Raw genomic sequence first — 14981 nt, forward strand, 5'->3', positions numbered from 1 at the left:
CTGCCACCCCACGCAAGACGGAAACAGCCCGTGTGCTGCACCCCGTTGGGATGGGGCAGCGGTCCCCATGCTTGGCTCTGGTGACCCACACACCTGCTGGGCTTCATCCCATCCCACCTTCATTAGATCAGCGGAGTCTTAACTGACTGAAGCAACAGGAAGCTGCTTCACTGCAAAATGTGCATTTTGTTTCTAGTCCCAAGCTTGGGATTTTGATTCACTAACAAGATAGAACAGTTCCAGCATGTTAAAGAGCTGGGGACAAACAGCAAATGAATAATTATTACTGTTCTTCTTCTGCTTCTTCTCTAGGACAAGGACTGGGAACCACTTAGATGGGGCGACACTTTTCCAGCTAGCTAAGTGGTTTCCGTCCAGCCCCTTAGCCCTGCCTTAACCGTTTGATCAGAAAATCCACAGGCCAGAGGCAGCCACTCGGCCTGCGGATAAAGACGAGGACGTGACCTCTGTGCTTTCTGAAAGTGTGAAAAACAAAAGTTTAGGCGCGATCAAGCCTTAGGTCTTCAAAGTCACGGCATCTCGCGCGGTGAGAGATGTGGAGGGGACATAACTGATTTAGCTGCTCCAGTGCAGCAACAAAGTATGGTTACAAAAAAACAGACACTCTGGTCACAGATTCAGTAGTTCTCATCTTTTTCCTTTTAGCTCTTTAAGTGCACTATAGGCCGAGCTGTATTTTAACCATCTCACTTTGTGATCTTTTGTTTTTCGATTAATTCTCTGGAATGCCTGCTCAGGGTGCACAGTAGTTGTTTGATCCATCCATGCAATATCAGTACACCGCTTGACTGCTGGGGAGGAAGTGAAAACACACTTTGCCCCCTGCATCGCAGGGCTGTGCAACGAGGCCATCAATTAAGCCTGGCCAACGCGTCTTTGGGATGTGAAGGGAAAACAGGGCACCCAGGAAAAACCAGACAAACACAAGGAGACTATGCAAACTCCATACAGACAGAGGTCCATCAGACTGCGCAACTGTGATGTGAGCCTCACCGCATCTCACCCACAAACTGACGGATGATGAGCAGAGTTCATGTCTGATACAGAATTGGGATACCAATTTAAGTGGCCTTTGTCTTAATTTATTCATGCTCCGAGATTCACTAACCCTAACTCAAGTCCCTTTTCACTGCAGCCTGCAAAACCATTATTCGTTTATGTGTTTCCTTACACCCTGTACTAAATCAGATGTGATTCATTGTTGGTTTGATGAAGGGGTGCCTGGACTTGAAAATCGCTCAGATGGAAGATTTTCACCTACCTATACAAAAGCATAGCAGCTCTGAAGCTGCAACAGTGGTGATTATTAGCCAAGATGACACTCACGAAGAATGAAAAAAAGAGCAGCATCTTAACTAACAGAGGTTAAATTAAAAAAATCCGCTTTCCATTCTTGCAAAAACTTCCTCATTTCATGAGAAATTGAATTTTAATGGGAGCATCTGTGTTTTTTTTCAATTTTCAGTTCCGTTTGGGATGCCTAATATTCTTTAAAGGTATGAAACTAAAGTGAAATTGATCCAAAAACAAAATACTCCATGCTGATCTACGGAACATGAGGCCTCGTCTCACACCTCAAGAGCAAGAGCCATGCTCCTTATTGTAAGTCTAGAAACGTTTCAACATGTCTTATTCTGTGATTAATAACCCATAACACGTACAAGAAACGAGCTGTACAATAACATCCTTTGGGCATAAGCAAGTGGAAAAACTCACAATAAGTTTAATAAAGTAACTGGCCTCATCTGTTGGACTAATAGGGTGAAAAAAAATAATTCTCAGAAATCAGAGCTTGTAGCCAGTTTGTTTGAAGTAAGAGTAGCAATTAATCACGTAACTTGACGGTAATTACCGCATGTTTTATCTCAATTAGCTTTTCAGGTATTACAGCACAGATTAAACCAAATATGAGGGGAAATCCTGTTTTTCCACTTCAAGCTGCTGTTAAGAAATTGCTTAGTAAAAAGAAACACACATCTACAGTAACTATCGGTGTATACAGTGTCTCACAATGCATGCAGATTTCCAGTCAGGCACACCTCCTGGGGGCCTCTTTTGGTCTAGGACCTTTCCCAGAATCCTGTTTTTTCTCCCAGAATGCATCAAAATGGGTGTGTCTGCTTCTGGCACCCAGGTTATAATCATCTGATGATCCATTTCTTCCTGGATGTGATGCTGAGCGCGAAAAGCAGACAGACAGTTTAGCTGTGGAGTTTTCTTACAATCGACAGGCAGTTTCTGAAGGTCACATGGCACAAGCATGAGGAGTATTGTAGTAGTGGTGAAGCCATTTCCATACAATACAGCAGGACTGAGCAGTCTGTACCAGAAAGACTGAACGTACAGCAACCGAAATCGGGACTAATAAATGTCAGGAAGCAGTACTGGGCTTTGTAGGTCAGGAATGCTCCTTTTTAAGGATAACTTCGATTTTAAGTATGTGATCATTCGCAGAGGAGATGTAGCAGTGTGATAATTATGACTGAAATGGAAAAACATGCCCCGGTGCGAGTGTGCGTGCGTCCGTGTCTGTGCTCTGTGCCCCCCGCTTGTCTGGATAGGCCCCGGCTCCCCCCAAACTGAATCAAGCAGTTGGAAAATGGACAGATGGAGATTAAAAGGGGTGTTGAAAAGATTGGGCACTACAGGAAAACAGGCAACAAAATGGTGAATAAGACAAATTAATTACTCTCGGACTGAACTAGATTGCAGCTCAAAAACACTGGAGACAAAAAGGTACACTGGCAGAGAGAAATAGCCTTTTCAATCAACCAGACAGATGGCTGGAGGCTGGCTTATCCCTCTCTGCAGACTGGATGGCAAGCAGTTGTCCTCCAGGCTGTTCTAAATGGAAAAACAGGGACGACTGGTCTGCAGCACCTGGCTGTGCACCTGAACTTTCATTCCCCTTCATTTCTCTGCCCTGGAATCCTCAACAGGGCGCAGATTCAGACAGGGAGTAGCTCTTAGAGATCCAGCCCTGCCCTCCCTGTGAGGCAGCGCAGGTCTGAGGGCTGGCACGCTCTGTACCTGCCCAGAGAGAAGCACATGCTGGTTTGCAGACCCCCCCACCAGCACAAACCTTTTCGCTCTCTCTGCCTCGTCACACCGGAACTTTTTAATTAAAAAAAACGCTCCCCAGAGGTCGTGTCCTCCAAAACATCCAATCCAAGCCTGGCCCAATCCAACACAGGACAAAAAATGAGCGAGCGAGCTTCACGCTGAAACGATACAACTGCGACAAAGCGCCAAGCTCGAAATTCAGCACAGTCATCACTACTCAGGGTCTGAGGCAGATGCTCACAGGGACGTCTAATAATTGATACCAAGAAAGAACATACCCTCACTCTGAAGCCTATGACATATTGCACTCCCAGTTCCCAGTGATTCTAAATTTTAAGAAGCACTTGTACTCCTGCTGAAAATGAAATAAATATATCTTTGGAAATGCTGGGATTAAACAACAGTGTTTTAATCCCCTCAGAACTAAAAAGATTCGCTCCTGCTGCTCTGTACGGCGTGCGCTCCACCACGCTGATGTGTCCCACGTTAACGATTTGCAGGGCGCCACGCTTCCTTCGTGAAACAATAGCGCCGCCTTGCGCTGCCTCCAGAGTCTGTTCTCGCATTCGGCAGCGCTTTGTAAAGGCAGCGCGCCATCTGGTGGAAGAAAGCAGTAACGCAGCGCCTACCTGGATTCCGGAGGTGGTGAAGTAGGGGATCTCAAACTTCACACTTATCGGCGGTTTTCCTTCCTTGTCTTCAGCCTCTACGCTGGGTAGCCCGAAATGAGCCCTCATCAGGTATTCCTTGCCTCCCTGAGAAAAGTAATGAATCCAAGTTATAATACTACTACAGTCTTTTTATTTACATTAATACATAAAATTACATGTATTACATCAGTCTATAAAAACAGGTGACTGAGTGTGACCCGTAGAAACAGGTTTCTACCTATCTTGAAATTATTAGACAGTCAAATTATTATTTTATACGATGTGTGCATATATTGTTTTATTATTTTTCAAGGACGAGAAGTGCAATATATTCACAGAACCATGATTTGGCTACAAACAATGGCTCACGTGTCCAATGAAAAAAATGTTTCATTGACGCCTGGTGAAACTCAAAAAAGCGACATTTCTTTCTTGCAGGCAGAAGAAACCTTTGCAGAATATCCCGCTCGAATGTGGCAGAGATGCAGTTTGTTCAGTGGAACCCGGCTCTTCGTCCGTCCCAGCTCACTGAAAACCGGGAAGCCCAGATGCAGGGCTCATAGACTCTTTCTGCTGGTGGGCCAATCTTGCCCGTGTGGGTCACAAAGGGCTCAAGAGCCCGCCCCGTGCGCGGCGCTCACCGGGAATGACTTGATGGACCACACGATCTCGCTGTTCTCCGGCACCCACTTCACGTTCCCGACCGTGGTTTTGAACTTGGGAGAATCGGCATCATTGGGAACGGGGATGTGGATCTCGACGTTGTTGGCCGTCGATCTTCTCTTGAACTGGCTCTTGGCCTGGTGGAGAGAGGTGGGCTGTGTTGAGCGTGTTGGGGGTGGGATTTCACAGGCAGTGAATGCTGGCATCGGGGCTTGAACGGAGGGCTCGACCCCCACCCCCCCCGCTAACTCCGCTCAGCTGCTCCTCTGCGGGAGGGACGATGTGGCCCACCGCAAGACAAACAGCTTCAACCTCCAGCCTAAACGAGCTCCATTAGGGGTTACGAATAAATAGAGATATTTTTGTTTCATATTGACTAGAGAGTTCATTGTTAAGAACTTTGTTTCATATAAATAATTAATAGTATTTTGTGTTTTCGGAATCAGAATGTTCTAGAATGATTCCGGAATCCGTTGAGCGTGGACAGGTCACGTGAGGGGTTCAGAAAGTTCGAGCAGTGGCTCGGGTATATAAAGGGCGACCGACAGACCGATTTGCATGGGGTTTTTGTTCTTCAAGTACACTTTGCTCATGGGATTCAGCAGTCTTTGAGGACACTTCACGTGTGGCCAGGATTTGCGTGTGGATTTACTATTTATCGAATATCTACAGAAAAGTGACAGAAGTGCATTTATGGACCAGGACTTTTAGATAAGTGAACTTTGGTTTGTTCTTTTTACTTGTTATAAGTAATGGTTATTATATTATTTTTATTGTAAATAAATTTGTAAATACAAAAGATAAATCGCTGACTGCTTTTATCTTTCTGTCTCGTAACATAAGGCTTAATTGAACCACACTAACCCTCCTGCATAGGTCTGAAGCTGCTGACGATTTAAAAAGACCCACAAAAAGTGCTGGACATCTCCCTGAGGACTGGAAGTCACCCATCACATATAATCAGTTTACTTTCTTTAGATGTTTCATAACTTTCAAGACTGAAGCTTGAAAGTTTCAGCTATTTGAGGGACACTTGAATCTGAAACCTGAGCTGAAAAATATGTCAGTTCCTCCAAATACATCAACAGACAGACAGCTGCTCTTGGACATTTCACAACCAGGTGAATAAGAACTTCATGCTTAAAGGAATGTGTAGAGCAGGGGTGTCAAACATAATTCCTGGTGGAAGGGCCCTGTGTCTTTAAGTTTCTGTTCCACACAAGCTCTGTTACATAACTTGTCTAATTATTTAATTAACTGCAGAATTATAATATATCTAACTAGGCTCCCAAGTGATTCACAGGCAACTACACCTAGCGAATTGAATATTTTGAGTAAACACAGCAGAAAACATTAAGAAAATTCCTACACATGCCTAAGAAAATGATTTTTTAAATTGTCTCATTGACTGCTCGAGTTGCAAGCTTAACCAGACAACTCAAGGCCCTCCAGGAAGTGAGTCTGACGCCTGGGGTGGAGGGACAGGAGAAGGAGGAGGCAGACTCAGTACCTTGATCATGTACTCGATCCGGCTGTGCGAGTGCTTCTCGATCACCGACTCGATCCAGATCAGCGGCTTCACCTGCAATGCACACAGACCATCTGAAGAAAAGCGGCGCCCCGCCTGCACCCCAAAGCTTATAAGGAAACCACACATCTGTGTCCAAGACCGGAAGTAATGACTTATCCAAATGAAAGAACTGAACTGTCTTCTAAAGCCTAATTTGTCCACAGCAATCCAAATACGGGTTCAGCAATCCACCGGTCCCAGTACAAACCAGTGAGCAGGGACTGGAAGGGACTCCTCTGTAGTTTAAAAAACTACAGCCCCAGAGCTAGCAATGCTAACCACTGCGCCACGGTGCTGCACACTACAGATCGCGGGGGGGGGGGTTTAAAACCAAGCAACTCACGTGTGTGTTGAGGCGGTAGGACATGAGCTCGAACTCGCCGTCCGGCGGGATGAAGGAGATCGTGCGGTCGTTCTCGAAGCGGGACAGCCGCACGCACTGGTGGAACTTCACATCCTCCAGCTCCACAGACTTGCTCTTTCCTCCTGGCACAGACAAACACCTTAGCTCTCAGGCCCGCAGCTCGGCTCTTTACTCGTGTCAATCCTTCACCCTACATCTCACGGGATGGGACCTCCCCCAGGTTGTTTCCGTCCGCGGAGGCGGAGTATTTCAAGTTATTTAAGAAACGCTGTAGTTCAAAGGCAGCCTCTTTCCTGCGTAGGAACTGAAAACCATTAAAAGCTTCAGATGAATCCTACTATGAGGTCTATTAAAAGTTCTGTTGTGTGCTCAGCTGGTGTGCAAGTCCTCAGGACCGGCAGAAGGAAGACCTGCCTTAACACTACAGTGAAGCTCGGAGAATGGAGCTTCAGAGGCCAAATTTGTGCGCTGTTTTCAATCAGCCGAGACAGGTTTGAAAACCATCCTTAAATCAGGACTAAAACTAATCAAACTACACAACAGCCAGTGCTCTCGTTCTTTCATTGGCGCAGCTGTGAACTGTGCGAGTTGTGCACCGATATTTCTGTGGCACGTTTGGTATGGCAGTTGACTCACTGCAGCATTTGACTTGGCGGCGTTTAACTCTGTTCAGCCGCCATTCCAAGCTGTGTTTTAAAACTGAGGGACACCAACTGCACCGTACCAGTTTGGTCCAAAAAAAGAGGTTCTGTTTGAAATCGGGGCTCCCATATTCCTGTCCATTGGGGTCTGGAGATGTTCTGGAAACAGCACACAGAACAGCAGCTGCAGTGACAGCTGCAACAAGGCAGGGTACCAGGCAGTCTACTGTAAAGACCCCATTAGGTGCAGGCAGGGGGAGAGCAGGTCTACTGTAAAGATCCCATTAGGTGCTGGCAGGGGGAGAGCAGGTCTACTGTAAAGATCCCATTAGGTGCTGGCAGGGGGAGAGCAGGTCTACTGTAAAGACCCCATTAGGTGCTGGCAGGGGGAGAGCAGGTCTACTGTAAAGACCCCATTAGGTGCTGGCAGGGGGAGAGCAGGTCTACTGTAAAGATCCCATTAGGTGCTGGCAGGGGGAGAGCAGGTCTACTGTAAAGATCCCATTAGGTGCTGGCAGGGGGAGAGCAGGTCTACTGTAAAGACCCCATTAGGTGCTGGCAGGGGGAGAGCAGGTCTACTGTAAAGATCCCATTAGGTGCTGGCAGGGGGAGAGCAGGTCTACTGTAAAGATCCCATTAGGTGCTGGCAGGGGGAGAGCAGGTCTACTGTAAAGACCCCATTAGGTGCTGGCAGGGGGAGAGCAGGTCTACTGTAAAGACCCCATTAGGTGCTGTCAGGGGGAGGGCATTATCCTGCACTGTCAGAGAAAATACTCCTAACAGGTCAGCTAATTTAACAAACTGAATAAAGCTCCCTCTTTTCATAAAACAAAACATACTGCTTAACATATGGCCGGAATTAACATATAGCAAAGCCTAAGTGTTATAATTAAATATAAAACATGAAATTCAAATAGAATGCTGTAGGTGCTGGCAGGGGGGAGGGCAAGTCTATTTAAGAGTTGATTAAAATTAAAATGAGAACATAAGGTTAAAAGAGCAAGGGCTCTATCGATTTTGCAGGTTCATGGAACCAGGGTTTTAGATCTTCTGAGCTAGAAGCACCTGGGGCAGGGCTCCCCGTGCTCCTCATCATGCTTAAAAAACAAAGAGCCATCGGGGAAACTCACGGCCAGTGTTCTCAAAGAGGACCTTGTCGTTCAAGCCCAGGCGTAGCTCTGGCATTCCTGACAGAAAGACTCGCATCTTAATGGAGCCCACGATCTCACTGCGCAGCACGTTCCCATTGGCACTGACCTGGCGAGAGAATATTCCCAGAAAGAAGCCTGTGAGCTGAGGAAGTCGAGAGTGAACAAGCGAGCAGGGTGATCATGTGGCCACACTCGGTCATGTTTTTGCAATCCCTTTTCTGGACAATGACATCACCTGCAACTCTCAGTCTGATCGGCCCAAGTAAAAACCATGAATTAATATCTTCAACACCTCAGACCTACTTTACAATACATAACCTAGAATTCAAGACGTTAGGAGAGGGAAAAAACCCTGAATGCAGAATTTCAGAACTAACATTAAGATTAAACACTGCAAAGAAATGTAATTGTTCCTATCAATGCCTTTCCGCTGAATACTGAATAACGGATGATAACTGGATAAGTTAAGAAAGCCTGGAATATCTAAAACTCTAGCTGTGGTAATAAGGTGTTACATATCCAACACCTGACAGCACCTTTGATGGTTTTTCTGTTCCATCCAATGGAAAACGTCTGTGCAGTAAAAGCTTTGTAATTTGCCATTTGTAGATTAACTGAAGAGTTGATCCAATCTAATTTCGCGTCCATTTTACAATATTGCACACTGCCACAATTTATTCACTGATTCTTCCGATCTTTGTTAGTTTCCAGTTTGATTCCGTACCAGGAGGTTGACCGACTCAATGACATCCAAGAAGACTTCGTTTTTCCGGTACTTGATGCCCTCCGACCTCCAGGACACTGCGTTGGTGACGGTGGCGGGGGGGCGGGGGGCTCCAGTGTCCAGCTTGTGTCCTTCCTGTGTGATATACCTGGAGAAAGACAAGGATTGAGGGATACCATCCTCATCTTTCCATGCAATCCCATGGGATCAGAGCAACTAAAGACAACTGTGGCAATGATCATGAATCTGCAACACAAAGACTAGTATATTATTTAATAATAATAATACAAAAAAAAAACTAGAAAATGGCTAAAGGTGTTAAAACTACAAGGAATGCTGAAAAAATGGGAACACTCACTCCTGCAGGATTTTACTATCTGTAGTTTGAGGGTAACCAAAGTCCATCAGCTCATCCATCAGCTCGTAGATGATGACGAAATTATCCCGAATACTCTCCTCTTCCAGCTCCTTGAAATACTCGGAGAAGACCTGAGAAACACCACTGGACAGCGTCAGTCCACACAGCTGAGATACTAGTGTCAGCAACACCAATTCATTTTTTTTCGTCATCAGATATTTTCTTCTCAATACCTAACACGTGCCAGTAATTTTGTCATTCCCAGATATTGCATCTTCCCTGCTGTATTTTTGGACACACAAGAAATAAAGCTGGTAAGTATAAAAAGATTGCAGAGCCGACTATATACTTTGTTTGAAAAACAGGATTCAAAATGTTGTGCAAGACTTTGTTAAACGTGCACAGAGGATCAAGTTTAAAAGGTTTTGTAACAGGTAATTTTTTTATTTTAAGATTTTAAAAATAGGGCAGGGGCACCTTTTATGATAGTAAACCGATTTCAATAGAACACATAACCCAGAACTGTACTCGCATTAAAGAGCATTATTGTGCAAAGCACAAAGATTTTTTATCGCCAACAGAAACACTGCTTTTGAGGTACAGAAATGAACAAGCACATGAAGTCATTTTGCCTTCTCCAGGTTTCCTGCGAGCTGCTAATCTCGTTGGACTGGATCTAGTTCATTCAAATCTCTCCTTCAAACCAACGTCAAGAACAAAAAGACATGCACACATGTGCAGTGGAAACTGCATGCAAAGCCTAGGCACTAAAAAGATGAATCACAACAATTCTAAACGTTTATTTTGGGCCAGAAGAAATAAAACACTTCCCACCTGAACAATCTTGTAGAGGAAGGAGAAGACCAAGGAGACACAGGCGTTTTTCTTGGAGGTTGCAACAACTGTTGAAATGACATGTTAAAGAAAGCAAGAGCTGGTGTTGTTTTAGCCACGCTTTAGATTGAAGTCGATTAAATGAAAAGTATAGTCCAGTCATCAACAATTTACTAAATGCATTATCTATATAACAAGAATATTAATAAAACATCCATCAACAGGCAGTGGTCATGAGGGTTAAGGCTGGGTGAAGGTTAGGATCAGCATGAACGCAGCTGTGTCAGTACAGCTCAGAGGGACAAGGTGTCAGAGCAATCGGAAAAGGCCAATTTTAAAGGAGATTTTTAACTGGGAGCTCTAAAAGCAGGGAAGGAGTCATTTTACTCTCTCGTCTCCCCACACTCTTGCCGATCCAGGCCACTGAAAGGATACGGTACAGGTTATTGTGTTTGATCCACATGAAGCGAACACCTCCGTGGGCCAGAATCGGGGACAGGGTGCCCTCCTCCTCCTTGTCCATCAGAATGGGCATGAAGTGCTCGATCTCGGACATGTCCACATCTCCACGGTAATTCCGGCAGATGAGCACCTGGCATTCAAAGACAAGTGAGTAATGACTTCGGAGGAAATACAAGATTCCCATCAAGAGGAAAACGCGATGCCTGAACAGTCCCACCACAGTCGCTCTCCTAAATCGATTTCACACTTCATAGCTTTTGTCCCTTTGGAACTCAAGCTATACTGCAGGAAATGACAGGGCTCTACATATACAGGGCAGTCAGAGGCCAATAGTCTAGCAGGTAATACTAAATACTAGTCTACTGCAGGTAATCCCTAAATTGTCAGCAGTTCAAGACCTGTGGATGGGGGTTCAGTTAGTCCAAATAATCCTTAATTGTACTAATTCCTACTCTCCTCTGTATTGTGTTTTTCCTGAACTATGTCTCAAACTGCTCTGGGAAAATCCACAGAACCGGTCTTATAAGTAACCTAATCACTGATTTTTAGAGATAGGGAACAAGTGTTACTGATTAATTATAACAGTAATTTGTCTAACTAGCCCTTTTGTGATGAGAGGTTCTCGGTCTTCTTCCTTGTGATCTCTACAATGACTTAATCACCTGTTTAACTGGACAGTTAAAATGTTTTTAAGAAACAGATGACATAACAGTTACCAGTGAAAGCTGCTGGACTGGAGTTCTCCCAGAGCACATTCTGTGATATCTGATTGAAGGAGCTCGGCAAAACCCGCTGCCCTGTTATCCACCAGGAGTAAACCAGAGGATCCCCACCCCAAACCCCAACAGGACCGCCAGTTCCTACATTGTAGGACTTGGGTTGTGAGACTTCTAGACTTCAGTCTGAAGGTAAAACCTTCGATTTTGAAATTGCAAGACCCGTGCTGCCCGGGTCATCTGACCGGAGAGATTTGGGCGCTGGGTTTGCAACACGTTGCTATGGAATGAAAATCCAGGGGAAGGAATGTGAGGATTATCTATTTAGAGCGCACATAAAAACTGCCCCGACTGGCCAAAGTAAACATTTCAAAACTGAACAGGGGTGTTTTTTTTTTAAAAGGAGGTGAAAATTACTTAACTCCCACCCCACCCCCTCCCCAGCTAAATTCGCATTTGGACGAAAATTGAGTCACCATTGAAGAGTCACGTTCTCTGCACTATACGAGAGAAATTCGTCGTAAGAGGCAACTTCCCCAGGATAAAGGTTTGCGCAGCGCAACTACAGCGGACTTCCACTTAGGTCAGGCAACATATATTGCGCTACACAATAAATATGTAGCACCCTGTACAAGCAAAGACAATAGAACTACGATGGAAAAAAAACAATACTGAATTCTGTACACAAATGTGCTCAGATTCACAAAAGTGATCGTTAATACAATTTAACGTGTTTTTACAGATCATACATTTTTGATTGTGCAATACGAAACTCAGTGAAAAAAAATTATATCATTGCGGCGTTGCTTATTTTGTGAAGCAGCGACGTGTAAAAAAAAACATTTAAACAGTTTCTTATCCGCTGACCAGCGATATCCAATCCGTGTAATCACGCTTAGCCCTGCCTGTCCTGATTCAGCCTATTGTGATATATGTCCTTTATCCATCTAATGCAGGAGCAATGTTTTATTTTTTGCTTCCTAAAAAATACAAAACTTCCCCATGTGTATGCCCGACAGAAATGCAGGTGCACGGTTAGCTACTCATTAAGAATTAACTGTAGCCCCCCACCGCAAGTCTTACCTTTCCTTTAAGATCCAAGACATACACCGCACTAGCCGACATCCTGAAGCCGTTTCTTCTCACCCAGGTGGAGCGATCGATTAAGAATATTTACAGGCAATTATCAGGGAAAATTAATGCTCAATGAGATCGACAAAGCGGGTCCATGTATCCTCATACAGCGGCACCCAATTCACCATAGAACACCAGCAAAACACCGGAAGTAGGGCGCAGCTCTTCCTCTTCCCGGAAGACAGGGCATGACGGACACTTTGAAGAGTCAATGAGTGGAGCGACACGGCATTTATCCACGCGTACAAAAGACGAGATTCGTTCTAACATCTACAACACAGTAACAGGAATGTTGATCGCTTCTTGCCCTGCTGGTATTAAGAGTTTTAACTATTGCCACTGAGTAATATTTGAATTCTCCCTTAGGCTTCATTATCTCTTTGAATGGAAATAGATTTTACAATGGAAATTAACCGCTCTCTCATTGACTCTCGTTAAATTGTCAACTGTTTTTTCTATAGGTTTTTTTTTTTTGCAAATAGTGTGACCCACCCTATAGAAACAGTTTCTGCACTCAATTCCACGTTTATCAAACTGTTAAGCCTTTTTTCCTTGGATCAGAGTAAAGACGTGGGTGACCTTTGAACCATTATTTTAATTTGCACAATATGTATAGGCTATGTCTATTTTCATTTTTTATTAGTTCACAGCCATGCTACTATAGCTAAAACCATTCTGTGAATTCTGGAATATGAGAGAGGTTTAGTCTATAATATTTCCATTTAATCACACACAGGTTTTCATATGGAAATTAAAAAGTTATGTGAAAAGATACTTTAGAAAAATATAATGAATGAGCTTTGATCTTTAATAAGTATAAAAAAAACATTAAACATTAATGAAAAGAAAACACACAATGGCATTAATGGTAAAACCCAAATAGTTATCATACACACGATGGCAAGCATGTCATTACAGGGAGAAACTGCATATTTATTGATGAATTGTACAGAATATCCTCTTCTCCTTTTTTCTCTCCAAACCATGATTTAAATGATGCCAAAGTCAGGAAAACATTTTAATAAAAATAACAATGAACTTAAACACATGGGATTAAGGAAACTACCAATACTATTCATATCTCAACCTTCAAGTAAGGATTTCCTAAAATCCTTTTTCAATGTCCAGTCATGAAGTTTAACGATGGGACACATCTTTTAGTGCCCCCAAATTAAAGAGGTTCACGTCCAAAGCACCAGGAGGGGCAGAGGGCTCTTGTTTATTTGGTCCAGCTGACTTTGGGGATGTCATAATGTTCCGTTAGGGTGTCCAAATGCCGGTTAAAATCCTAAAAGGCAAAAAAAAAAGAAAAACTTATTTACAAAGTGCTGTATAAAAATCAGTGCAATGAAATCTCCTTTTATTTTTTGAAGGTCCATTCCCTAATCTCAAAAGATTATCCCTTAACCCAATGTGCACTGTTAGTGTAAACAAAGCGAAGTTAAAACAAAAATTCAGTTTCTTACCTCAACTCTCTGCTTGTGAGTCTTCGATGCCTTGTTTAATATTCTTTCCATTTGCTGCGTGATATGAAAAGAAATACAAACAAGAAAACTATAAACATGAACCAACGATCATTTTGCAAAAAAAAAGCTATTAGTCCTGCATTCTAAATTAAATTTAAAAACAACCCAAAGTCACCCTAGTCTCCTAAAATTCTACTGAAATAGGCACGACAAACAGAATTAACCTCTGCTTGTTCCTTTGCAAGGCTAATATACCTGAGAGCTGAGTAAAAATGTGTCGGGCAGTACTGAAGTTAAGTCACCACCTTTAGAGTGCATAAGCGAACCAAAGACATGCAGTTCAAGTGATACATAGCACTATTCTAACATTTCGACGTGCTAATGTGTTATTGTTACTGGAATGACAAAACTGAAAAACCCCCGTTGAGAGAAGAAGGAAAACATACCCTCTTTTCCTGCGTCTTATCGAACGCCACCTGTGCCGGAGTCCTTTTATCGAGGTACACCCTTTTCGCCTCGTCTTCTTTAGTCTGTGTGGTCAGGATCTGCTCCAGATGCTTCTTGCTCTCCTTGGACTTCTTCTTTTTCCTACAGATGGGAAAACAGTCCCGGCACGCAATACATTAAAAACAATTTCACAAGCACCATTACCAGTTCGCCCGCCTAGTAAGCAAACCGGTATGATCCGTTCATCACAAACAGCGGATTTAAGAGTGAAGTCTACAAACAAGTAGGAGTAAAAGTACGAGATTCAGATATCGTACGGCTGCCACAGAAGGTATGACGTTTAAATAACCTGCTTGATAATTACATGATATTGATGTCTTACAGATAAATAAGAATGTATTCATATACATTACTCATGTGACTTTTAGGCCAAACGTTAGTTTGTACTTGGTTAAATAGAATACAGTATCACTCGTAAAGTCCTATTCCAGATTACGAACAAAGTCTGTTGCGTTTTTAATAACCTTACTGTCCTTACTTTTTCCCAGAGGAAAGTTCTCCAATTCCCTTCAGTTTTAAAGAGCTCTTCTGCACATCCGCGTATACGTCCGCCATCTTCCTCACGGTATGTTGTTTTTTTTCTCTCTAGACCGGAAGCTTGGTGACGACACCGGAAACACCTATCTTAAGCGTGTTTCAACACTGATCGAGGTGCTG

The 14981-nt window shown here is 43.6% G+C and overlaps 2 protein-coding genes across 3 annotated transcripts in view; both read right to left on the reverse strand.

Annotated features, from left to right (window-relative positions):
- Positions 1-12511, reverse strand: part of LOC148639127 (AP-1 complex subunit mu-1) — a 30865-nt gene extending 18354 nt beyond the window's left edge. The window contains exons 1-10 of one of the 2 annotated variants that reach the window (XM_088622259.1): positions 12301-12511; positions 10475-10631; positions 10040-10107; positions 9206-9336; positions 8848-8995; positions 8103-8229; positions 6311-6450; positions 5908-5979; positions 4376-4534; positions 3714-3839 (exon numbers count right to left, since the gene is read on the reverse strand). In XM_088622259.1, coding sequence (XP_088478385.1) covers positions 3714-3839; positions 4376-4534; positions 5908-5979; positions 6311-6450; positions 8103-8229; positions 8848-8995; positions 9206-9336; positions 10040-10107; positions 10475-10631; positions 12301-12342 — 1170 coding nt within the window. In that variant the 5' untranslated portion in view covers positions 12343-12511. Of the gene's footprint in view, positions 1-3713; positions 3840-4375; positions 4535-5907; positions 5980-6310; positions 6454-8102; positions 8230-8847; positions 8996-9205; positions 9337-10039; positions 10108-10474; positions 10632-12300 lie in introns of both variants that reach the window. The other variant, XM_088622258.1, reaches the window with a different exon arrangement.
- Positions 12512-13263: 752 nt separating this feature from the next.
- On the reverse strand, positions 13264-14945 carry fam32a (family with sequence similarity 32 member A). Its single transcript, XM_088622262.1, has 4 exons — positions 14803-14945; positions 14264-14405; positions 13818-13871; positions 13264-13639 (listed from the first exon to the last, which is right to left on the reverse strand). Exons 1-4 carry the CDS (start codon positions 14877-14879, stop codon positions 13571-13573), a joined length of 342 nt encoding a protein of 113 aa, XP_088478388.1. The 5' UTR covers positions 14880-14945; the 3' UTR covers positions 13264-13570.
- Between the last annotated feature and the right edge of the window lie 36 nt (positions 14946-14981).

Source organism: Lepisosteus platostomus, chromosome 27 (genome assembly GCF_059453375.1).
Source record: "Lepisosteus platostomus isolate fLepPlt1 chromosome 27, fLepPlt1.hap1, whole genome shotgun sequence".
NCBI classification, from domain to species: Eukaryota; Metazoa; Chordata; class Actinopteri; order Semionotiformes; family Lepisosteidae; genus Lepisosteus; species Lepisosteus platostomus.

Excerpts from the sequence above, each read along its gene's own strand:
- fam32a (XM_088622262.1), bottom strand. The coding sequence starts at position 14,879 with ATGGCGGACGTATACGCGGATGTGCAGAAGAGCTCTTTAAAACTGAAG. Across the intron at positions 14,406-14,802 it reads GAACTTTCCTCTGGGAAAAA|GAAAAAGAAGAAGTCCAAGG; the intron begins GTAAGGACAGTA and ends TCCCATCTGTAG. Across the intron at positions 13,640-13,817 it reads CTCACAAGCAGAGAGTTGAG|GATTTTAACCGGCATTTGGA; the intron begins GTAAGAAACTGA and ends TTTGCCTTTTAG.